General features: G+C 34.2%; 2 protein-coding genes and 1 long non-coding RNA gene across 4 annotated transcripts; 2 read left to right on the top strand and 1 right to left on the bottom strand.

The window, feature by feature from the left end:
• Positions 1-442: 442 nt before the first annotated feature.
• On the bottom strand, positions 443-5,327 carry LOC132303595 (protein IWS1 homolog 1). The gene is made up of 11 exons (XM_059800918.1): positions 5,114-5,327; positions 4,524-5,031; positions 3,674-3,787; positions 3,256-3,467; positions 3,037-3,166; positions 2,869-2,931; positions 2,692-2,769; positions 2,148-2,239; positions 1,980-2,045; positions 1,692-1,845; positions 443-852 (listed from the first exon to the last, which is right to left on the bottom strand). The coding sequence occupies exons 1-11, from the start codon at positions 5,131-5,133 to the stop codon at positions 754-756; spliced, it is 1,536 nt and encodes a 511-aa protein (XP_059656901.1). The 5' UTR covers positions 5,134-5,327; the 3' UTR covers positions 443-753.
• A 1,495-nt stretch (positions 5,328-6,822) lies between these two features.
• On the top strand, positions 6,823-19,071 carry LOC132303594 (bZIP transcription factor 16). Of its 2 annotated transcripts, none has more exons than XM_059800916.1 (13): positions 6,823-7,004; positions 7,969-8,075; positions 8,176-8,232; positions 8,330-8,404; positions 10,046-10,135; positions 10,238-10,297; positions 10,405-10,568; positions 11,216-11,270; positions 14,034-14,076; positions 14,170-14,402; positions 17,705-17,782; positions 17,879-18,004; positions 18,620-19,071. In XM_059800916.1, the coding sequence occupies exons 2-13, from the start codon at positions 8,010-8,012 to the stop codon at positions 18,695-18,697; spliced, it is 1,125 nt and encodes a 374-aa protein (XP_059656899.1). In that variant the 5' UTR covers positions 6,823-7,004; positions 7,969-8,009; the 3' UTR covers positions 18,698-19,071. The 2 variants fall into 2 exon arrangements, with proteins under 2 accessions (XP_059656899.1, XP_059656900.1); XM_059800917.1 differs by having other exon boundaries at positions 7,954-8,075.
• A 4,845-nt stretch (positions 19,072-23,916) lies between these two features.
• LOC132302272 (uncharacterized) lies at positions 23,917-24,967 on the top strand. Its single transcript, XR_009480797.1, has 2 exons — positions 23,917-24,338; positions 24,471-24,967. It is a non-coding gene; the product is annotated as an uncharacterized LOC132302272 (long non-coding RNA).
• Positions 24,968-26,058: the final 1,091 nt, after the last annotated feature.

Raw genomic sequence — 26,058 nt, 5'->3', positions numbered from 1 at the left:
GAGAGTGAATAAACATCCAGAAATAAAAAGTCCCGACTCCTCGACCAATATTCATATATTTGGTTGCATGAAATTAGTGTTTTAAAAATTTTTAAAAATTAATTCAAGAAAAGCTTTTAGATGTGAAAAACAAAATAAAAGAAATACTACTGGTCCCTTTACAAACTTGCAAATAATCAACAAGTTTTCGTTCGCAGTAGATCTTTGAGGTTTTCACCTTGTTCGAATTCAACCTGTAAATTGTTAGGTTTTGATGGAAGTTTTTAAATTGGATTATTTTCAAGATTGCAAATCTCAGCCAGATTCAAAACCCAGAAATCCCTAGCATGCTCATTGGACTGGAGAGCCAGATCATGACCTTGATAGCAGCCATTCATATATACATAAATACATACAAATGCCCAAAAATGTTGAACAGCTAAACACGAGTCATCGGGCCGAATTCAGAAACAAAGCTACTTCACTCTTATTAAAAAAAAAAATTGTTACACTTGATATGGAAATATCAGCATCATCTGGAGGTTAGATATTCATAACATACTGAAATTGTTGAATTACATATAGAAACATAGCCACCTAACCTCCAGGGCACCAACTCTCGAAGCAACAACATCGCCCAACCTGCCCGTTCATCCTAGAATCTTCGGACAACGCAGTCTAGTGATAATCTCGTTCTTCAGCCCGGTGCAATAGCAGTACAAACTATAAGCCCATAAGATGGGCTCTTCAAACTCGGTCATTGAATGGAAATGACTATAAATACTTGACCATGCCACGACCCTCGACACTGAGTTTTGTAGCTTGAAGCTGCTTCTTCTTTGGTGCTTTCAACTGTTGCAATTTCTTGTTCATCTGCCAATAACATGAAATTAAACCTTAGTATTTAGAACTTGTCTCGGACAAGGAAAAACTAAAACAAGAACACGTCTTCAAGATATGCACACCATACATGTAACTTGGAAAAATTAGAACACATGCTCCAATAAAACAGACCATGCAGGGAACATGGAAGAAAATTAGAACACAATCTCCCAACACACACCACGGCGTAGGAGGCCAAAGAATAAACATGCCATTGTGGTTTAATCTTTAAAAGAATTTATCTCCAATTGGATCAGAACATCTTCACTGTCATGAAAATATCCAGGACAAATATCCGAACATAGCTTGGTTGAACTAAGCTTACAAGCAAAAGCATGATCCAATATCATCTTAGAAATCCTCTAGCACATTCACAACAAAAATTTTTAATAAACAATTCAGTATATAATTGCAATTCTCAGTTGTTTATGACCTAACTCTCTCTATCCGCTCAATCATAACATGCTGCCTTGAATTTTTAACACAAAATAATGCAATACAAGTTATACAACCAACTGCTTCAGCAGGAAAAGTTTGTTGGAAACACAAGCTTGGGTTTAAGTTTCCACCAGGGTGTGTGTGATATCAAACTACTTTCAAAAAAATAGAGAAGACTTCTGATTATTAAAAGTATATTTCAAACAAGAATCATCAACATTTAAATTGAAGCATTATATTCTTGTCACCAGATTCAAAGAACATAAGCATTAACAGGGGTCAACAGAAAATTATATATTCAACTAATGATGCATGTTGCCTATTAGCCACAAAATTAACAGCTAGCTTTATTCTTTCGAACTTAAGTCTAAATGAGAGAAATAAGAACCAACCTTCAAACGACGTTGATCTTGCACAACTTGTTTAGCTCGAGCCCTAATTTCATCTGGATCAATCTTTGATTGGGGGCGCACCAAGAAATCCAATGGCATTGCTTCAGGCCTCGATGCATGTTGCCTGGAAGATGACTGGCCAGACTTTGATCCTCTGCATTGCCGTCCAAAAAAATGAAGTTCCGAAATATATGCATTGAGAACACAGTGCAAAGCACGTGTTTCATTAATAAGAATTGACTTCCTGACGAGGAAAAAAAACTGGTATAATCTTTCATGACATCTTACTGTGAGAATTCAGCCAAATCAAGATCATCATCTCTGGATTCCATTCCTGCAGCTTTGTTCATTGGCCTGTTGGGAAATAATAGAACATTTCACATGTAAGGAAACAACAAGAAACCTAAATCATATAAAATACTTGGGAAGAAACATAATCACAAAGATGATAGATACTTTTTCACAGATGGCCTCCTAAAAGGAACCCTCTCATCATCAAAGTTTCTCATGTCCTCAAACCTTGTGCTCTTATTGAATATTGGTCGACTCTGCAAAATGATAAGAAGATGTCAATACAAATGAATACAAAAAGAGTTCCACAAAAAAATTTCTCCAAGACAGAACTTATATTTACAAACAAGTCCAGGTAAAGATCTAAGCAATGCTAACAAATGCATAGCTAAAAAAAAAAAAAAAAAGAATATTAGACATAATGTCTCAAGAATTCAGAAGTTCTATAAACTAGCACAGATCAGTATGAAACAAAAACAAAAAAAAATCAGGAACTGTTTCATGACAAATTTTGATAACCATCTTATAGAACATCTCTCCTACATATGACCACTGAAGTGGGGAATAATCTATAAGTTACCTAAACTGCTTTCATACAATATCCACTAGCAGAAAATACCAAAAAAATTGTAAGAGTGGGTACAAATGTGTGGCAAGAGTGAGTAAATAGCTTTACAGAAGCCAAAAATAAACAAATAAGTCACATTACCCATTTATCAACCAAATCCTTGGCAAGTTTTCTGTTGGATGTGGTCTCCTCATCAGACTTCGACAAAAACATAATAACCTGCTCAAATTAAAGTAATTCGGTCAGTTGTCCCTCTCCAACCAAACTGCAAAATTATTAATTAATGTGCAACTGTTGCTGTAGAGAGTGGAAAGTAACCTTCCCAAGACCACTCTTCTTCAATTGTTCTCTTCTATCATACTGCTCTAAATCAATTGGAAACTGCAAGATGAAAACAATATATTAGGTTCTACATATTTGCTATACATTAAGCAATAATATATACTACATGTCAACGGATTCGATGGGAGAAAACGCTGTTCTTACATCAGTCAAGATCCTTAATACTGCAGCACGGATGTTTATATTAGGTAAGCTTCCATCTGGCAGGGGCTCGAGCCAATTCTTTAAAAGAGTTAATACTCCATGATCTAAGAATTCTTGCTGAAGTTGTTTTCTGTACCAAAAGCAGTTGAGATGGGAAAGAAGATAAGAATGCATGCAGTAAAAACACAAATCCTAAGTAATGAGAGACAATCATCTTACTTTGAGAGGACTTCTGTAAGGAGAGGCAGCTTTTTCAGTTTATTTATGGCAGGTCTTGACTGTCTATTCAGTTCTGCATCTTCTTCTGCCACAACTTCAAGCTCAGCCATGACATTTTCAACTAGCAATGCAATTTCTGCAGCACTTTTCTCACTTTTCTTCTTTTTCTTGCCCATCTTGAAGAGCTCTGTGATTTCCTCATCCTCTTCAGCCTGCCAAAGTAGTAAAGAGAAACAAATAAGTTGACCAAAAACTTTCAAGACAGACTTGTGTTTAAATACAAGCATACAGCCTTCATAATAGAGAAGTACAAAATTACTACTATGACAGCCAAAGGGCTTCATAGATAAAAGAAACAAAGAGAATCACTCTAGTGGCAATACGCCATCAATATTTGGACAAGGATGGAATTTTTTACCTGAGGAGCATCACCAGGAGAATGCGGTTCATTATCATACTGATCAGCAGGATCCACACCAGTGTCATCTATGAAGTTATCATCATCAACAGTCCTAACACCGTCATGATCGTCCTAAACAATTTGAAAACAAACAGATCAACAATGCGTTAATAATTAATTGAAATCACATCTTCTTAAGAAGAACTAATAAATAAAGAGAAACATAAATAGAGCACAACTGATGGGTTTATTTTTCTCAAGTTTGAAGAAAATCCATGAACATTTTCATTTTTATTTTCCCCTCCACTCTACTTTGCAGACTATGGTAAAACAAAAATACCAAAAACTTTTTTTTTTTTTTTTTCCTCCTCTCTTTTGAATAGTAGGAGACAGACAAATTTGCATCCCAATTGTGATTTGAACAATTCACTTCCCCTTTTCAGGTACTCCTACCTACAAGCAGCAACATGTTTACCTCTCAATTCTGGGCATTATAAAATGCACAACTTTTAAACTCGTAACCATCCATTAACCTGAAATTTTCAAATTTCTACCCTTCCACAATTCCTACAACTAAATCCGGGTGTATCTGTATGCACCTGCTAGTCATTATAAATTACATATATGTGAATGTGATCATATACAAATAGCATCACAAATTGCACCATATACTACTATATTTGCAGAGAAATTAAAAAACAAAACTAATATTAATGTACTCCACTACCAACCATATAAAAACATATTTAGCATTATGAAATAAAATCCAAGTTCGCTAAACTACAGAATCAACTAAACCCAATCAATATAAATAAAATTATCAAACAGTAGTATACTTCAAAGATCATGTAAAGAATTGAGATATAACCTCAGAATCGCCCCCAGCAATCGTGTCCCACATCTCCTTCACCTCTGGATCACCGTCGTGATCCTTCGATCGCCCTCCAGAATACCCAGTACTCTTCTTCAACTTGAATTTCGATCCAGCCTTGTCAAGCTTCAACTTCTTATCCTTCTTCTTACTACCACTTCCAACCCCATCTTTGGAAAACTTCTTCCTCTTACCGCCCTCAGACGACCACCTATCATCATCCGAATCACCACCAACAATCGCCGTCGCCTCATCATCGTCGATACCAAAATCAGGAGTGCTCTCTACGGCGGCGCTCTTCTTGATGAGCCGTTTGCGAGGCTTCGCTTTCGAATCGGTGTCGTTGTAAACTGGCGTCGGTGACCTCTCTCGCCGACGCCAAGCGTCGTCGTCTTCATCATCAAGATTGTCATCGAGAAGATTAGGGTCGCCTCCCTGGAGCTCCTGGTCGGATTGGACGTCGTCATCGAAGTCCATCAATGGTTCTCCATCTTCGTCGCGGTACCTGAAGAAAAATCAATCGATTGAATATCAGAAACCCTAACCCTAATCTTGGAAAAAGGGGAAATCTAGAGAGAAAAACTTACGGATCGTTTTCGTAACCCATTGCTGATTGTTTCGGATTTGCAACTTACAAGAGAGATCGACAAGGGAGAATTTATACGCGTTTGTGGTTTGTGTGTGTATATACACGATATATGTGTGTATGTGAGCGATAGAGAGAAAAAAAACAACGTCAGCTGTTAATGAACAATGAGAAACTCTGAGGTGATTAGCAACGACTAACGAGAGAAGACAGAGGAGGGGGGGATTTTGGTATTTAAAAAATATATATACATAAATAAACCATATCCTAATCAATCTAGGAATATTATTGTAAAATATGAAAACAAGAAAAAATATTAAATAAATAATTAAATAAATCGTATCCTAAATCAATCTATCCAAAATATAATTATTTGATTTTAATTTTATGTTTAACAACTATTGTCTAATTATTAAACTTTCACTAACAAACTCCTTGCAAAATTATTATATTATCTGCACAAAGTAGGCAAATATAAATGGAATGAAATGAGTTGTTGACTCCATCTTTTCTAAACTAGAGTGGCTAGTGTTTTTGTTGATTTAATGTGATAAAACAAAAATAAATAAAAGTATTAACACCAAATCATGTTTGAGATATACATATACATATATATATATATATATATTATTGAATTTACCACAATTTGTTTTTGTGAGTAGTATTTTATTCTCATTCTTCACAATATTAGAGTAAGATCATTATAAATTTATAATGAAAGAGGTCTTTTAGGACCTAGTTTCCACTCTCACTTAAATAAGCATATTTGCAGATATTCAAAACTTATCACCTATTAAATTGTAGGAAATTACTATATGGAGGTATTAAAAATCTAAAATTTTCATTTCTCTCAAACAAAATAGACCTTTGCATCTTTGTTACTTTTGTACAAATATATTTCTTACTAAAAATAGTATCTCAAAAATAAAATCCAATTTCATTCGAAAACAAAGACACATCAATAAATAATTGCTTTTTAAAAAAAGAAAAGACAAACCACTCAATGCCTAGTGTTATTTGTTGTCTCTTCTCTAATTTGGACGAAAAAAGGGTTATGAACTTATATAAGTGATCAAACAACACTATCCAACTATTTAAGTATTTAGGTCTTGACTCGTTATAAGGGTATTAAAATTAGGTTCAATTCTTAATCAAAGTCACACTAAGTGAATGTGTTTCGAATTGGTTGTATAGATAGGTGATAGAAAGGCACTTGCTAGATTCAAATAGAAAAGATCATAGGAGCTTAACAACATAAATTTTTAGATCAGATATGAACTTAGCTGTATGAACTTTTAGATTTGAGAGCAAAAACTCGTAACACTTGGATAGTTGAAACTAGAAATATTTATTCCAACAAAATTATCATTTTTAAACTACAATTGCCTTTTTAATTTATTTATATTGTATTTAGGGTGCCAATATATATATATATATATATATATATATATATATATATTGGTTAGCATCATAATTCACTTAAGCAGGGTTTCTTCAGGACCCATTCCAGGCTACAAATTGAGATGCTATCGACATTCGACGATTTTACACCTTAGCAACAATTTGTGGAGAGTTATAATAACAATGGACGGATTGAACAATATTTATTTGTTTATTTTAACCAAATTCACTCGAATTAAAAGTGAAAATGACATAAAACGGGAGTGCATATTATCATTCTCTTTATCACTGTACTTTTTATTACCCCCTTCTCTCTCTCTCTCTCTCTCTCTCTCTCTTTCTCTTGCTTCTCTCACTAAATAGTCGCATCAATTGGGTTGGGTTCCATCTATGGATTTCATATAAACAACAGATTGATCGTCTCAATTGGTGAGTCGACTCAGTGGTTCAGATCTCGATTTCACTTCAACGAGTCCGTCTCGTCTGTCGCGGTAATTGAAGCCATCAAGTCCAAAGCTTTAATGAATTCTGCTCTTTTCTGTCTGTTTATCAAATTCTCATCCACTTTTGTAGGGTTCTGATCGTCTAATTGTTATATATGTAGACAAATTTTCTGTCTTTGGATGGATATAACTATCTATATATATATATATATATGTGCGAGAGCACATAATCGTAGAAGCCCCTTAATTTTGGTGAATTGGTTATTATAATTCTATCTGTGGGAATTCGACGGAAGATGAATTTGATGGTTTGAAATAATTTTCTATTTCTAGATAAAAATTCTCTCTTTTGATCGATGGTACCAGTGTAACGCTACCCTATATATTATTTGAGTGTAAATATTTATTTCTTTTGGTATTTTAGGGTTTTCAGTTTATTTATATTCTATTTTTTAGAAACACAATAGATACTGTATTATCTATATATTTAAATATATAATTGCAGGAATTTTTCCGTTGATGATATTGTTTTGTTTGATGAAACTGAACCTGTGATAAATGTTAAGTTAGAGGTTTGGAGAGAAGTAAATTAGGAATACGATGAAGACAGGATCAGAAGATACGAAAAAGCTAATGATTTTGTTACCTTGACTCAATTAGTCACAGAGTGACAGATTGGAGATGACATTACTAAAATAATCGAAGTTGGATGAGTTGAGGGTAGAGGAGTGCACCAGTGGAAAGAGCTGGGCCACAGCGAGGATAATGGCAGGGAAGGGGATGAGTAAAATTAATACGGGTTAATATAGTAAGAAAAGATTCATGTAAACTAAACCCCAAAGTAGTTTTATTTTTATTTTATTTTTTTATTTTTTATTTTCCTGGTAAGAATAATCCCCAAATTAGTTGGGACAGAATTTATTGAGTTGAGTTGAATTAAATACAATTGATAATACGTGTGTGTATGCATTGTTGTGATGTGAATTATGTAATACAGTTTATACATTTGCAGTATGGTTTGATTAATCTTTGAGAAGGTGGTGTGATTGAATCATGGGTAGCAGTGAGATGGATAAACCTGGGAAAGAGGCTAAGGAGGAAAAGACACCTACTCCACAGGTATACTTATGTTTTTTTGAATTTATTTCAGTTCATGTCATGTTGGCTATATTGTTTTTGTAAGTATTCATATGTATTTTGCTATTCCTTGGTGGTTCAGGAGCTGTCTTCATCTACAAGCACTGGCACAGTTAATCCAGATTGGGCAGGTTTTCAGGTTCGACAGTCAAAAAATTTTGTTTTGGTCTTTTTGATTCAATCCCAAAAATTGTGTTCTGATAGTTATATACTGGCATGGATTGTGTTTGCACCAGGCATATTCTCCACTACCTCCACACGGGTTCTTAGCATCGAGTCCTCAAGCTCATCCCTACATGTGGGGAGTTCAGGTATACATGTTGCATTAGTTTTATTTATTTTTTGAGTGGGATTAGTACGATTCCTAACAGAATATGATGTTTGAGAAGCTCTTTTTCTTGAGTAATAGCCCACCTGAGAGATTTTACTCCTCTGTTGTGTAGAATGGGTGTCTCAAGGCTATATCAACTAGTTGATCTGCTTCACATATTAAATCCTTCCAAATATGTTACATGTCTTTTGCATTTCACAATATGTGTTGAATTATCCTTGGCTTGGTTGAGTGTTAAAAAGCCCGAGCTGTGCTCAAATAGCCTGTTAAAGCTTGCTTATAAGACTATCCCAGCTTGTTACTTTAGTCCAACATATATATATATATATATATATATATATATAAATAGGTTGTTTGTCAAAATTCAAAACTCTCACTTCCCAAGTGATAATAATTGTTGTAGAGTATTTGTTTTGGACACTTTGAGAGGTTATGTTATTCTAATCAGCCACCATATGACAACTGCCATAATTTTTTACGAGTCTTAATATCCAAGCTTGGTGTATAGAAGTTTGGTGTCATAGGAAATTGAGCCTAGAAATTGGGCTTGGACTTCAGCTATTTTGTTGTGAGCACGGCTAGGTGATATTGAGCTGGCTCAATTACTCGTGGGTGTGGTTATTTTAGTAGCCATGCATTTTCACCAATTGCTTTCATGCTTCAGTTTTTAGTTTATGTGTTGACATAGGCCTTCTACCAAGCATTGAAAAGGCATTATCCATGCAGTATGTGATTGGTCATGAGCTGTGCTGGTGCTTATCTAATTTTTTTTTATTTATGTAATATATATATTTGTACCTATGAATATGGGATGTGGTAAACCATTTTGAATACTCATTTCATGTAGCTCTAGTTTCAATAAGTGTTTTCTAAATGGGTGGAGAATTTTATGTGAATGGGATCCAGAACCACCAGCCAGTTAACTGGTAACCTTGTCGTGCTCTCCAGAAAACTAGAAAACAAGGAACTACCAACCAGAACTCAAGTATATTTGTCAAGAAACTTTTTCGGAAGCAAACTTCACGAGAAACATAATCAAACCACAAACTGTTATAATATGCTACATGGTTCATTAAATGCAATAAAGGTGTGTCTAAAAAGCAAAGGAAGTACTCTTAGCTCAACGAAATAAAGGCTGGTTGTGAGTGAAGGTAAAGAAAAAGAAGTGATAAAACACGTAGTATAAAGGAAAGATCTCAGTATAATCACAGTGTGGTGTTCCATGAAACAATGAAAGATTAACAAAAGCAGTTCAATTAGAGAAAAAAAGTCTAGGAGAATGAGGAGAACAATAAGGAGTAGAAGAGGAGATACAAGGAAGAAAGAGAAAGGGGAGAGATACAGAAAAGCTAGATAAATAGAGGAGAGAAGAGAGAGTGTCAAAGGAAGGGGCAGGCATTTTAAGGTTCTTTCAAATAAGTAATCTTTTTTCCAAGGGGCGAGTTAAGGTATATGTATGAGAAAGAATCCTAAATAACTTGAGATTTTTGTAGCCATTGTTTTATTAGTTTATGTCTCGGCTGAAGTGCCAAATCTTTATTTATACCATTATTTTAATTCTATGATTTCAACTTATGCTTGGTATTTGCTACTATTCTAATTTTGAAATTTATCTATGCAGCATCTTATGCCACCTTATGGTGCACCACCACATCCATATGTGGCAATGTATCCCCATGGTGGGATATACCCTCATCCATCTATACCTCCGGTAGTTTTTTGTTGATCATGTTTTGGTTCTGCTTCTCGAACAGTGTCCACCTCTTTTCTAGATTCCCCTAACTCTATACTATATGTTCTCTGATCTAAACAGGGATCTTATCCATTCAGTCCTTTTGCCATGCCTTCTCCTAATGGCATTGCTGAGGTTTCTGTGAGTTATCTGTATACATGCACCACATTGTAATACAGTTTGCTGTTGAATGAATGTATTTGACCATATATGTTATTTTGGAGAATAACATGTAAATTTGCATGTAGGTTGGTGCGGCTGGAAGCATGGAAACAGATGGCAAGTTATCTGAGGGGAAGGAAAAATTGCCTATCAAAAGATCTAAGGGAAGTTTGGGCAGTTTGAATATGATTACAGGCAAAAGTAGTGAACCTGGTAAAACTTCAGGAGCTAACGGAATCTATTCCAAAAGGTATGATGCAACTGTCTATTGGATGAATTGCATGGCCATGAATAAGCATTAGGGGCCATTGCTTGGCGTAGTGGTAAAAACTAGAGCTTCAAACTGAGGAACATCGCTTCTGATTGAATACACAAAAGTTAATTCTGTAATTAGTCTAACTCTCCTAACACGCCTTATTGTTGGAACCAGTACCAGTTATGGTCTTCCGAATTTCATTGATGAGGATTGAGGACCACTTTTGGCCTGTGCATTGAGTTCAATAAACCATTATTGAACTCAATATTTCTCCATATTGGGATATCTGAAGATTGGACAAAGGTCAGCAACCAATTGGGATTAGAAAAGGTTAAATGAATTATGCAAAGGCCATGGAAGCAATCACTGACGAGTCCTCACCACTTGGGGCTTTTATGATTTTCACCTCTTATCATTTTCAACCTGGTCTCCAAGAAATTATAGTGAAGTTAAAGAAATTGTCACAATATATCTTCATTACATTAATATTTCGTAATATCTAAATCTATTTATTGTTGCCTTGGGGCCTGAGAAACTGGTTTATATGGTGCATATTGTGTGTGAATCTAGTGACTATGCTGATTTGTTCTCACTATTAATCAGTTGAGACTGACTACTTTAGTTGATGGTGTGATTTGCAGTGCTGAGAGTGCAAGTGAAGGTTCAAGTGAAGGAAGTGATGCAAATTCTCAAAATGTAGGTACTACATGCATTTTTTAAAAAGAAGTTGGGAAGACATTCTTTATGCATCTAGCTATTTTCTTAACGAACATTCAATTTCATGGAATCAGGGAGCCATCTTTATGGATTAGTTAAATTTTATACTGCGGCAATTTATATGCCACACTTTTTATAAGTTCATTTTTTTTTTTGGGGATAAGTAATATTTCATTAAAAGCTATTTTTTATTTTTTTTTCATTTATTGAAGGTCTTTGTTACATGAATATTAGTTCTGCAGGTTGTCGTTGACTATTTTTTGGTAATACCAACTTTTTAATGCACCGGTGTAATATGGTTGGTCCAGTGTTGATTTCTTTCTCCTCTCCCTCTTTTAATTCTCAATGAGAAATTTAAGGGAAGTAGGAGTTTTGGTGGATGGAAGATAATTTCTTAAGTAGAGAAGCATTTGTATTTGAGTAATTTGGATGTTTTCATATCCTGGTTGTTGAGTATTTTACTACTTGTTCAGCCAAAAGTCAGCTTCAATTGATTAGAGAATAGAACTGCTCTTGTACCTTTATGCCATGAATGAAATAAGCCAGATCACTTTAAGCCAAATATGTCAGTGCTTGACCATTTTAAGATGTTTGTAATACTTATAGAAAAAGGGAAAAGTTATACTAATATGTATACTTTTCCTTTGATTGTTCTTCTATCAAGAAGCACATAAGAAAAAGGAAAGAATAATTCCGTTTGTTTTAGCATAAAATGTTTTCCACATGATATTTTACACAGAAATTGGTTTTCTTCTCATTTTCCAGTGTTTTGCGGTTGAAAATATTTTCTGGAAAAAAAAAAAAAAAAGAGAAAAAAAAAGGAGAAAAAGTCAGATGCTTGGCCAAAAATTATATTTTCATAGGAAATTTTACTAATAACAAATATCATAATTTTCCACATAACATAGTCCAAAAGCTATAAATGCACACAACAAAAAAATGTTTAGCATAAATACCAAAAACAAAAGCATTAAATATCTGAAGAGAAATGCTAGCCACTGTCATGTGTTGTCTGTGATTAGGTCCTATAGTGGTTCCCCTCTCTGCTAGTTCATTCTCTTTACGTCGGTTGAGAAGGTATAGAGAGACTCGGTGTCATCGATTAAAATTTCCAAATTTGACTTCTGGAAGTTAAATTCATAAGTTGTTTTTGAACTCTAGAAGTAAGATCTTTTACTTTTTGAAATGTTTGACTAGTCATATTGTGACCAAACATTGGTGAAAGTAAATTAAAAAAAATAGGAAAATGTTTTACTCCGAAATAGGAGTGTGAGTTTAATATCAACCATCAATGAATGGAAATTAGTAAGAGTACCAGCATCCACAACTGAAGTAACACAAAACTTGTTAGAATAAGCAAGCATCTCAGACTAAGCCAACCTGAACTGACTGCAAAGTACTAAGTTGTCATCATTATAAATTTTTTTGATGCTTGTAAAAATCACTAACTAGGCATAGCCTGTGAAAGATGTTGCAAACATTATGTGGCTCTCTGTTGGAGCTGTGAGCTCAGTTGCTTATTTTAGACATCGTAGGATGCTGAACCTGATTGTCAGTCACCATTTGGTGTTCGGTATCAAGCATTGGGAATAGCTTGGAGGCTGGATGCTGTGGGAAATAGGAGTATAATGGCGGGTGTCTTTTTTCTGCTTTACCAGAAGTTATTTCGTAAGTTTTGAATGGGTCCTTGCTTATAAGCCAAAATTTATAACCATAAAACCACATGCTTGGGATTGACGAATCTAAGATTATGGCAAACTTAGCTAATGCTAAGGGTCCTAAGATTCAAATTCAATAATTAAAAATTTGGAGCAAATCACGAACTTGAAGGGTAGAGTTAGAAATGAGCTGCAATAAGATGTTATCACTGAAAAACAAGTGCAACAATTGTAGCAGTGGTGAATAAATTCACATTCAGAATATGTGCAGAAATGAACGAGTTTAATGTAATAGAGAGAATAAGTTTACCAATAAGGTATTCCGAGTTGGGGTCGCAACATTAATAAAATCCCAGTGGAACCTTATTGTTCAGGTTGTGGCAGCTTGAATAAATGTATTTTCTTATTAACAACTCTGAAAGTCTTAGGTGTTGTGGATTTTTGCCAGGACTTCTGGAATTCCTTATTTTCTTTACCATTTAAAACTGAAGATTTTAATATAAATAATGATATCCTTAATTTGTGTCAGAAAGTGTCTGCTACACATGTAACCTTTTTTGGCCTTGCAAATGATATCAAAAATAGTTTTAGATTTTGGACTCATTTGATGTCTGTCAACATGATTCCAGGAGCTTTGAAAGAGTTTGTCTGACATGGGGTCAGTATGGTTCCATCTTGGAATTGTCATGCCCATGGATAACCATGCATGGGTGATGAAGACTTCCAATTCTTCTCCTTATTAGCTTTGATCAACATGCAAATTGTGTAACATTTAATGACCGTCTCTTATTCTGGAGACAAATCTTCATAACTTTGTTCATTTCAATCTGGTTGTCTGCCCTATGTACCATATATCATGGACGACAATGTCTATATGAACTAAGTAATTTATGCTGCTTGATATGCTATTGGCTTAACTGGCTCTAAATTCTCCCTCTCCCACCGTAAGAGAATGGTATTTCAAGTAGTCATCGACACTTAAAAGCATTCTTGTCTTTATTGATCAGCATTCATCACACTCTCGTGCTGCTTTTTCTTCCTTTCCGGGTGATTATATAATATTGTTTTATTTATTTTTGTGCAGGACTCACAAACAAAGTCAGGATGCCAGCAAGATTCTTCAGAAGGTTAGGCTGTAAAACTATTTCTTGCTATATGCAGTAACTTTTTTGTCAGTGTTTCATGATATTTGATGAAGTATTACGATGTATTTATTACAGCTGAAGCATCTCAGAATGGCAGTGGTATGCATGGTTCTCATAATGGAGGTCCAAATATGCCTCATACGATGGTGAACCAAACAATGGGTGTCATGCCAATGGCAGCTTCTGGTGCTCCTGCCACCAACTTAAATATTGGTATGGATTACTGGGGTAATGCAACTGCATCCACTCTTCATGGAAAGGCCGCTGCTGGATCAAGGGAGAGCGGGCAATCACAACCTTGGCTACAGGTTTCTTTTTCTTTTCTTCCTTTTTGTTTTTGTATTTCTTCCTTTTCAGTCCATGCTTTTTGAATAAAAATTAAAACTTGTCTTAGTATTGTTCTTTTTAGGATCATTGTGTACCTGAAATTTCCACAAACACAGTTTTCCCCCCTGTGCCACATAGTTGAGCATGTTTATAAGATCATTAAAGATAGGAATATGATTATCCCCTCTCCCCTTCTTTTCCTCTTGATTTTTCGATTTGCTTATGGATTATGTCATTTAAAATATTTTGAATTGTGCAACTGGCTAACGCTTAGGTATTTAAATGGAACATGTGAATCAGGTCCAGATTCATATTTTAATGTCAGGATCCATATCTGGATTATCAGATACGGATGTCAAACCCTAACTCCTATTCAAATAGAATAACTTCCAACTTTAATTGAACACACTCTAGAAGTGGCATGCGCGATGGCATAAGATGCAAATCATGGATTTGTCCACGAGGGAGTGGGGGGAAGGGAAACAATTTTTGTGCTTATTGTAGAGAGTGATGTGCAATTTCTGTGGAAGGAGGCTACTTTATCTGTATTTGTAAATTGGCTTAGTTTTTCTTGGGCTACTCTCATTTCCTAAAATGACCACCTTACTCCCTTTAAGATTAGTTATGTTTAACATCTTAGAAGCACCAACACTTTCAGACTCGCCGCTTTTCCCTAGTGCATTTGTGTCGACCTGACATAACATGGACACAGGTGCTGGACATGGGTGCTACACGGTTGTTCATCCGAGTTGGAGAGAAAGAAATGGAATAGGAAAACGGAAGGGGGAAAAAAAGTGAAGGAATAAAAACCTTTTAACGCGGTTAATCTTTGTCAGAACCGAAAACATATCTGGAATGCTCTATCGAAGGTTCTTAACTCGAAACTCATTGTTGTCGGTCGGAAAGGTTGTTGGAATGATTTTTATTGGAGGTTTTTTGGTCGCCAATCAACCTGCTGGTTTCTAACCCTTTTTGAAGACCTGAACTAGCGGCCCAATTCTGAAATGAGAAACCCTTCACTTTTTTCCATATATTTTTAAAAATTTATAAATGTATATCCTAAAATTTTGCTATAATTACAAATTTGCGTCAATAATAATACTTATTATTGCAAATTCACTTATTTCATACTTTTTTTTTCCCTTCAATTTTACCCTTCCTCTTAGTTTTATCATATTGAAATTTTATAAAATTTATTTTAAGGGCTCTTTGACTCGTTATCCGAGTCTACATATCCCACATTTTGAAGGTTAGAATGATATAATACTTCCAGCACCCTCAATCGAGTGGGCCGAGTCAAGGTAACATAATTTTCATGATGTTGTCGTGTTCCGGACACGTATTGGACACCGACATTTGATAGACTCTCTTGGACACATGACCAATATTTCATGAACGTGTCCTTAATTTTAAAATAAATTTTATTATTTGAAACACTTGATCTGTATATCCTAAACGCTCAGTGGGCACATCCCAGACGCTCCTTGACACAAGTCTTGACTAACAAAAACAAATCTGGGAGTAGCCATGTCCGACAATCTTGAAGATAATTTTAATTTTTTCTCTCTTTCTCATTAAAAAAAATAAATGTTATACAAATGTTCACCACAAGTCTAAGAATGCATTGACATTTTTACTTGTAAGACAAAAATATAATTGTATTGACATAGTAGGAGAGCTGTAGCATCTATAATATAATGTTAACCTAGTTTATTAACTTTTTCTTTTTCAATAAGAAAAATAAACATTAATCACATGTTCACTACAATTCTAAGCGTGAATTGACAAATTTTCTTATAAGACAAAGATATAATTTTAATGACAAAGTAGGAGAGCAGTAGCATCTATACTATAATAACCTTTACGACATTCAAATAGCTTCATCTTCTAAATTATGTAAGTCTTGGTATAGAAATTAAAAATTAATCAAAGTTTTATAATTGTATTAGTCAATTTATTTATATAATTAATATAAACCCTTATTCTTTCAAGTCCGATAGTTTCAAGAAACCTCCGCCCAATAGAGCTCAGAGCTACAGAGCTGAAAGGCTTTCTCTTGAGCCGGTAACCGGCAGGCTACGAGACTTTCCCTGACTCAGTGGAAGAGCGGAACAACTGAAGCTCAATGTGGTCAGGGATTGTGGATTTCTTTATATATATGTGTCCAAACCATGCCCTTATCCTGCCTTTTAAGGATATGGCGTGTCGTAACGTGTCATGTCTGTGCTGTCCCATCTGTGTTTATCATACCATTGTGTTCTGTTCATTGGTTTATAGAGGTTAGGTTTGACTAGTCGAGTATATGATAGAGTTTGGCAAATACACCTTTCCTTGTCCATTACTTCTTTGCTATGGTGTACTCTCAATATTATTAGCTTCTTTTGTTGCCAAATCTATCATACATTTCTTCAAGTTTAGGAGGTGCTCATACTTTTGGCCATGAAAGCAATAAAACCTAACTTGCATTGATGCCACGAGATGAAGCGCTGCCAACCCTTTTAACACGCGTCAGTAATAAGGTGGGCTGTTGTCTTTTTTTCTCGTCTTCATCTTCAATCTTGGGAAATTCCCTTGATTTGTTGTTCACCAGTGAGGGAGCCAGGAATTTATTTTGGGGCCACATTGAACATGATAAATATATATTTTTTCCCAACTAACAGTTAGCAAGACTAGTGCTGCAAATGAATCAAGCTGAGCCGAGCTTCAGTATATTTTGGCTCGGCTCGGATTGTGACAAGCTTGAAAAACCAAGCTCTGGCTTACTTTGGCATTATTTTGAAAAGTTCATGCTCGGCTCATTTAACTCGTTCATGAACTTGTATGAGCCTACAAGAGGCTATGTTTATGAACGCAAGTTCATGAACCTATACAAGCTTATGTTGAACGTTTCCATGAGCCTATGTTCATGAACACCTGTGAGCCTACACGAGTGTAGTCTTCACGAGTCTACACAAGCCAAGCCCAACAATGTTCGGGATCCTTGGAAAAGTATAGTTTTTGGCTATTGAGAAGTGATGGAGTTAAAATATTTTGCTTAAACACATACCATACTTGATATGATATATAATATTTTGCTTAAACACATACCATGCTTGATATGATATATATGACGTGTGGGGTGGTGGATCCTTAAGCACTTGGATTATCTGCTGGACCATTGCCTAGGTGATCTGGCATCAGATGTATGGAATGACATGATTTGTCTCTCAAAACACTTGAATAGTTTGATATTTTATTGTTATTGTAACTACCTCATTTGATACCTCATCTTTCTCAAGTTCAGGATGAAAGAGAGCTTAAAAGACAGAGAAGGAAGCTGTCCAACAGAGAATCTGCTCGCAGATCCAGGTTGAGAAAGCAGGTAAAAAAGTGTTCTTTCATTTTGTTTATGCTCTGATTACCTCACTTTGTGTGGTTCCATGATTTTATTGCATCTTTATGCTTGCTTGTGAGTCAGGCAGAATGTGATGAGCTGGCACAGCGTGCCGAAGTTTTAAAAGAAGAAAATGCCACTCTTAGATCAGAAGTGAGTCGCTTCAGGAGTGAGTACGAGCAACTTCTGGCTCAGAATGCGTCTCTTAAGGTGATGTCTGTATTTTGGTTTTTGCAAGTTTCTTTTTTCACCAGCAGGACAGTTCCATTTTTTTATATATTGTTTTAAGTAAATGGCAATAGTGACAATCATATACATGCTACAAATAGTGTCTTTCCGGGAGCTGTTATATACAAACTGATCAGTTTGAACCCTATGGAATTATTTTATTTCATGGGCTTCTAGTCATCTTTCGTTCCCCTAAATAACAACAAATACCATAGTTAATTTGGTTGGGTTTTCTGAAAGAACCTTTTGATTGATATAGTGCAATTTGCTCCTACTTGTTGCAAAATAGAAGTCTAACTTCATGTTTCTTGAAAAACTTACATTTCACTATAATAATAAGCATTTTATTAATGTGAGATAGCTGGTTGTGGATAGGATGTTCTAGTCTAAGTGGCATTTTTCTTTCTTTTCTTTTGTTTTTACTATGAATACCTTTTTGATAATTGAAAAGAAATGAGTAACCAAACACATAAATGTTTTCTACTCCTTTCTGTTTTTTTAGAATAACAAATTACTTCTGAAATGCTTTTTCGATGGTGCACATGCTTCCTGAAACATTTTTACTTTTTTGGTCAATAAATTTGTTGTTTGTTGCAGGAGAGAGTCGGGGAAGTTCCTAAGAAAGAAGGTGATAGGTCTGGCAGAAATGACCAAAATAAGGGTAAGGGCACTTGACAGACGGGGCAAACAGAGTTCGCGCAGACTGGCTAATGAAGTCCTAGCTGACATGCTGCAAAATGATTTCTAGGGGCTTAACCTAACCATTTAGTAACAGGAAATCCTTATTTACATAGTATGTAGTGCCGAATTCATTAAAGTTACCTTTTCAGTCTTAGATTATTTTTGTATAATATATACTTGATATATCTAGCCAATCTTGTAAAGTCAAAGACCCCAGATGGTATGCAGAGCTTGAAACCCATGCCGCACCCTTATTTTCTCTAAAGGGGTAGTTTTTTCATTTATTGATTTAAACTGTCTATATGTATTAACTATGGTTGATTTTTTTTTTTTGATTAGTGTATTAACTATGGTTGATGAATATGCTACACCCAGAGAATTAATTAACTCAAGTATCCTCTACCTTTTATTAAACTATTGATGTGTAAAATTCTGCCTGTTGCCATTTGAATTTTGTTAATATAATGCAAATGATAAATCGTTGGAATGAGCAAGTGAATTGGTGGATGATTTCTACATTCATGCGTGCATTTGTTGACATGTTCTAAATGTGCTGTCCAAACCACCTGAATTATATCCATTGAGCATAATGAAGTTGCTGTTTTTATCTTAAAGAATATAAACCATGTTTTATGGAAAATAATAGCATTGAATTGCTCAAATTGTTCATTTATTATTTGAGAGTTTGAAGATACAAGGCATACTAGTGGAATTGTGAAATTGGGTTCAATGTCGTATCTGAACATATTATTACTGGATTCTAGGTCAGGTTGAATCTACGTTTGCCCAGATTTCCTTATTTTCTACTAGGGCTCTTGTTCTTTGCCAGGAAGAGTGCTAAAATTCTTGCCCAGATGAGTTTCGTATTGCCACGAAAGGGCTTTGAATAATCTGCATTTGGATTCATAACTGTGTATCAAGCTTTGTTTTGCTGTTATGATAGATTCTTCTCAACGTCAGGCAGGCATAGTTCTTGAATGCCAACACCTGAAAAATCGGTATGCACATACAACTTCTCATCTCAATCCATTGCAGCCTCTCTCTTATTACAGAGGGTTCTTCCTCGCCAAATTTATTATATCAAGCTATATTCTAACACTTAATACTTTATTTTCTCGGCTCACAGGTGACCAGGGCATATTATCTTTTTCACCTGTGCTATCCTTCCCTGTCAACCTGTTGCTATTATTTGCAGGAAGTTCAGTAGGATGCCAAAGCTTCTAGCTTTTCTCTGCAAGCATGGTCAGTTAACCTGTGCATATTCATTGGTTTTCTTGTTATAAAGTTCAGTAGGTAACATTGCAGCTTCCCAGCTTTTCTGCAGCCAAATTTCAGGTATTATTTCTTGTAGATATATTAGTATCTTTGGGGTGAAGTGCAAAAAACACTTGTAGTTTTAAAAGTGAGCAAATAACAGCCTCGTGTTCAAATCCTATTCCTTAGTATGTAAATTGAGCAAATAAGTACTTTTTGGCAGGTAAATAATATCATATACGCAAAAGACTAAAATACCCTCCACATTTCTCATAACAAAAATAATAAAAAATATCTAGAAGTGGAAATTACCTCAAAGGCCATATTTGTAACGACATCGTATTATCAAGTTAACCACCCATGACCATCACCATCACTTGGCAAAACACCACCCTTCTCCTCTGAAACCCTAAAAACCAAACCACCATCAACACCACCACCACACCACCACCGTCCCAACACACCCTCTGAAACCCTAAAATCCAAACCACCACCAGTCCCAACGCACCCTCTGAAATCCTAAAAACCAAACCACCGCCACGGTCTAGCACGCCCATCATCATCATCATTGTCATCATCAACAACAATAGCAACAAAATCAACTAAAGTGATCAATTGGTGTTTCTCTCCCCTTTTTCTTTTTCATCCTAAACGATCAAATTGGCAATTTCTATGATATACAGGTGTCTACAATTGCTATGACATATATATATATATATATATATATATATATATGTGATGTAATTTATTTTTGATCGGTGATACACAAAACCAATCTTTTGCATTAGAATAAAGCCAAAGATTGCGTCAATGGTGGTTGGGGTTAGAGATGAAACAGAAAATAGGTGCTGAATCATTGAAGGAGTTCGTGTTCTGCTTTCCATCCTCATCTTCTTATCTCAACAAATCCAATCAACCCAACACCAAATCCTATTAACCCCATTGCGAGACAAAACATCTTCAAATTCTTTTGTGGGAAGAGCCAATCCCAACCGTTACAATCTTTTATATACACACACTCAAATAAATAAATTTTATTATCTGTCTTATATAATAACTCCGTAAACCCCTTGAGCTCTCCTTTATCTCCCCCAAGCTTTCTCTCTCTACAACTTAATTTTTCAACTGAAAAAGTGCAACTGGTTCCATCGTTATAATGGGTAGGTCATGAATGTCTCATTCTTGGATCTAAATTGTCCATTTAATCAAATGCAAGAGTGTGGAATTTTAGGGCTTTGGTGTTTTGATGTGATTTCTAATTGTTTAGTTTTTGGATTCTCTGTTTGGTAACTTTTGTGTTCTCTATTTTGGTTCAATTCAAATACTTTTGATATATATATATATATAAATTTATCCCTAGATAATGAATGTTTATTCGATCACTGATTGATGGATATACATAGACTCTTTTGCAAGCCTTCAGAATTATGAACATCTTTATGCCCAAAGGGTCAATCTTGAGAAATATGGAGTCTTCTTCAGTGCAAATACTTGGCATAGTGGTTTTTTCTTATTGAGAATAGAGGGGTAGTTTGGGAAGTTCAAAAGGGTAAAGTTGGTATAAAATAGGCTTTTTTGATCACATGACCACACATGCCACTTTTTGATGTCACAAGTCTTTATTTGCTCAATTTATATGCTATACGGGCAGGATTTGAACACGAGGAGTGTTATTTGCACACTTTTAAAGCTATAGTGGTGTTTTTTGCACTTCACCCTTTCTTTATGGTTTGTTGTTGCCTCGGGTTTGTGACTTATCTTTCTTTTGTTTACTTCTCCATTGAAATGAAATGTGGTAAAACAATGTCCTCTGTTACTGTTTAGGATAGGATCAAATAGCTGAATCTAGCAGTGGTTTCTAGTTTCTGTAGCTGTGTTAGCAGTCTTCTTTTGTTTTCCAAATTGTATTTACTCTAAATGAGGTGTTAATAGTGGTTAATTGTTATTGGTTAGTGAAGGGGATGCATTTGGTAAAAGGGAATTGGAGAAAAATTTGAAGGCTGAAAATGTCATATGCAAGGTAAGCACGTGATGCTGTTGCAGTAAGGTATCCGAACCCGCTTTAATTGAATCATACTTGTAATTTTAGTTGTTATAGGAATTTACTAATTTCTTTTATGAGCCATTAATTAAACTTTCTTGATCTCCTCCTCTCTTCTTCATTAACTTATTATAATACATTAATTGTATGTTCCCTTAAAACGTTAAAATATCAAAAGTGGACAACTAATATGGGAGGACCTGAATTACATTTGCCACATGACCTGAAACTGATTTTTTCTATTACGGTGTTCTTTATATATTAAGTTATTTTATTTAATCAGGATAAAAAATTAGGAAAATTAATTTTTTATTTTTAGTTTTTATTTTTGACTCTCTACCTTTTACTTACTGAATCTGCCAATCAAATAAAATTTTGGAGTTGTGGATAAAAGTATTAGAAATTTAGTATTAGATTCTTCCACACGGAAAAATACTCTTAATTTAGTGCATTACTCTATTGTTCTTCATTGGTTTTGAATTTTTGCAGAATTGGTGTTGTACATACAATATCTCTAATTTGGTAATTAGGTTCATTTATTATTGGTCTACATTAGCGGTAATGACAATTCCTTATAAATGATCTTTCAATAAATACTCTAAGGCGATGTTTGATATGCTGTATTCGAATGAAAATAATTTAGAATAATTATTTATTTATTTATTTATTTTCTTTAAGACGTAAGGAGATATCCTATTTTATAAGCAAATGTAAAGAGACTTATTATAAAACAAATAACCATGTGAAGTTATAATGAAAGGGTAGCAACAGAGAAGTTGATTAAATAGCATGATTATAAAATTTATTAAAATTAAATAATAAATTCATGTGAGGTCAACATGAAGTCATTAAACTCTGGCCTCCAAAATTGTTAAAACATCATTTTTGGCGAAGAAATTGTTGGTTTGTACTATAGGTTGAGCTCTAAATCATACAAACACATTCAAATTTTATGTAATAATTAACAGTGTAAAGTTCAAAAAACTTTGCTATATAAAAAATGTGCAAGAAACACACTTCTCTTTGAAAAAATGCATATAAATTCTTTTATTTTGAGAATTTGGAGGAAATTGCCTCATTTATAAAAATTTCAAAATACTAAGGAGTTTTTAGGTATTTATTTTTTAAAAAAATAATAAATTAAAAATATAAACAATAAACAAATAAATAAACTAAAAATAATAATTTTTAGAGTTTCTATATATTTTTTTTATTTATAAAAAATGCCATTAATTTTATTATTATTTTATTTTTATATCTTTATATTTTATTTATTATTTTGTTTTTTATATTTATTTTAAAAATTTTATATTATTATTTATTTTTAAAAGGATTTTAGGTATTTTAGTCTTCAAATTAAAAATTTGTCTTTAGTTTCTCAATTTAAAAAATATAAAGAGTTTTCTAAGGAGGGTATTTACACATGCTGTATATGACAACATGCTGAATATGATAAGGGTTTTTCACTGTATCCTAATTAATAATATATAACTTCATGAAGGGTGACGTCAATATTGAAAGTGAGGATAGGATGGCATTAATGCAATTCTAGACAAATATTGTTCCTTCCATAAAAAACAAGAAAGTAAATGTGTTTTAAATCACTTTTATTTCAATTAGAAAGACACGTTGTTTACACTCATGCCCAACTGCAGGTAGAACGTGGCAAATAAATGGCTTATTTATTTAATGTTATATATATATATATATATATAGAAGGTCCAATCATAAATATACATATCTTTTAATTATAAAATTAAAATAATAAAAAAGAAAAATAAATCATAATTGATTACTGATAATAATAAATACTCTTCATTGTCCGAATGATATGGTCTAATCACACGTACACGAATGAATTAGTGAATTAGTGGGTGAAAATCACTTATAGGTCTCACTAATTCATTTAGGAGGTCCACTCATTAGACGGTGAAAGTCACTAGTGGGTCTCACTACTTCATTTAGGAGGTCCACTTATTAGCTTTAATAATTTTGAAAATAATTTTAAATTTTGTAAAATGTTATCATCAGAACCTAGTTTTCATACAGACTATACTTATTAAATAAATAACAAATAATTTAATCAACTTATACTATAAATTTATTTATTTTTTTCCTTTGGTAGCATAACTCATTAGTTTTTCATTAAATAATTTCAGAAATATCAACATCAGTCATTTCCTCTCCTATATATACAACCCCTTTGGAACTCAACTATTTACACAACAAAGAAGAACCATTACTTTAATTCCCTGTTTTTGGCTACCACCCAACCTAAATACATGGAGAAGGCTTCTCTCAAGATCGTTTTCTTTGTCTTCCTCTTGCTCACTGCATCTGGTTAGTCCCTCTCTCTCTCTATACATATAGATAAACACACACAAACACATCTATTATGTGAGTAGGTATTACACTAAACTAAATTCATATACATTACATAATAAAGGTTAACTAATGAAAAATGGTTGGCAGGAGTTGAAGGAGGTTTTTTTTCAAGATGTAACAAAACCGAGGACTGCAGCCATGCTATTTTGATTTGTCCAGGTTCTACCATATGTGTGAATCATCATTGCGTCTGCCCTTCTCCTAAACAAGTCGCCAACCTGCAAGGAGGTTCTTTTTTTAAATGTAACAAAACTGAGGACTGCAGCCATATTATGTCGATTTGCCCAGGTTTTACCATCTGTTGGAATCATCTATGCGTCTGCCCTCCCTAAACAAGTCGCCAACCTGCAAGAGGCCGGACAAGAAGTGAATTTATAAGATGATATATATATATATATATATATATATATATATATATATATATATAGTTCTTGTGCTGCTATGGAATAAAGGTTACTGTCAAACCTATGATGAAATCAATTAATCAGTAGTAAAACAGGTGGTTTTACAAAATTTCACTTTGATATTTTGTTATAGATCTCATGATGTTAATTGTATTTGATCATGGCTTTAATTCCTAGTTCTTCCTTATCCTCTATTACTAAAATTTCATGTCCGGTGTTTTTAATGAGTCAAAATCCTATGCTGTAATAAATATGGTATTATAGCTCACTCGACACAATTAAATCGTTAGTCAACACATGCTTCAAGCTTAAAGGAAGGATATTAAAATTATGATGCATTTTCAAGACTTTATAAATTAAAAAGAGGTAATTGGTTATAAGAAAAGTCAAGTCACATTCTAAATATTAAGCAAATGTAAATCTATTTCTCTTTTTTTTTTTTTTGAGTTTTCCTCCTTCACCTCTCTCTAACCCCCTTCGTTTTCTTCACTTTGAGCCTCCCTGCTCCCTTCCATGGGAGTGGGGAAATGATGGCTGCCTCCTATGGCTGCAATAAACTTGGCGTGTTTCAATAATTGCGCTCTGTGGGTGTTTTTTTTACGCTTTTTTTGTTTTATTCGGTTAGATCCGTTCATGTTGGGTTTGTTTTCGGATTACATGGGTGGATTTGTTATTTTCTCTGACTAGATCTCTAGTCTAGGTTGGTTTTGATTTTCTCCCGCCTAAATTTGATCTTTTTCTCCTTAATTTGATCTTGTACGGGGTTTCTTAGGTATCAGAGAGCCTTGTGACTTTATCTTTGGAGCTGTTGCATTGACGATAGTCTGACCTTTGGGTCACTCCAGTTTGTTGCGTTTCTCTCATTGTGGGTCCGTTATAGAGTTTTAGGCTCTATTTTCTCTATAGATCTGGAGCATGTTTTTCATTTTATTACTTTGCTTCATGATTTGTATACAGATCTAGAGTTTGTTCTTCATTTTATTGCTTTGCTTCATGATTTGTATACCTTTTTTGGCTTGGCTTTTTGTCTCTTTACTGTCGTTGGCTTGGCCTTTGTGCATTTGAAATGATAAATGATATCGTTTTCATGATTAAAAAAAAAAAAAAAAAAAAAAAATTAATAAGAAAATAAATGTTAATCAATTAATGTCGTTAGGGGTACAGTACCTTTAGAGTATTGTAGACTTTTTCGATCACTAAGGAGAAGTTGAACACTACTAATTAAAAAGACCAGTGTTAAGGTAGTTTAATAAGTGGATAAGTTGAATGAA

The sequence above is a fragment of the Cornus florida genome, unplaced genomic scaffold (genome assembly GCF_030987335.1).
Source record: "Cornus florida cultivar Cherokee Brave unplaced genomic scaffold, ASM3098733v1 CherokeeBrave_3.0.0_Hap2_Chr04, whole genome shotgun sequence".
Lineage (NCBI taxonomy): Eukaryota > Viridiplantae > Streptophyta > Magnoliopsida > Cornales > Cornaceae > Cornus > Cornus florida.
Note: the sequence above shows the minus strand (reverse complement) of the source record. Positions and strands in the feature narration are given on the sequence as shown.

Excerpts from the sequence above, each read along its gene's own strand:
- LOC132303594 (XM_059800916.1), top strand. The coding sequence starts at position 8,010 with ATGGGTAGCAGTGAGATGGATAAACCTGGGAAAGAGGCTAAGGAGGAA. Across the intron at positions 8,233-8,329 it reads CAGATTGGGCAGGTTTTCAG|GCATATTCTCCACTACCTCC; the intron begins GTTCGACAGTCA and ends TGTTTGCACCAG. Across the intron at positions 18,005-18,619 it reads CTCAGAATGCGTCTCTTAAG|GAGAGAGTCGGGGAAGTTCC; the intron begins GTGATGTCTGTA and ends TGTTTGTTGCAG.
- LOC132303595 (XM_059800918.1), bottom strand. The coding sequence starts at position 5,133 with ATGGGTTACGAAAACGATCC. Across the intron at positions 5,032-5,113 it reads ATGGGTTACGAAAACGATCC|GTACCGCGACGAAGATGGAG; the intron begins GTAAGTTTTTCT and ends ATTTTTCTTCAG. Across the intron at positions 1,846-1,979 it reads GATTTGGCTGAATTCTCACA|AGGATCAAAGTCTGGCCAGT; the intron begins GTAAGATGTCAT and ends ACGGCAATGCAG.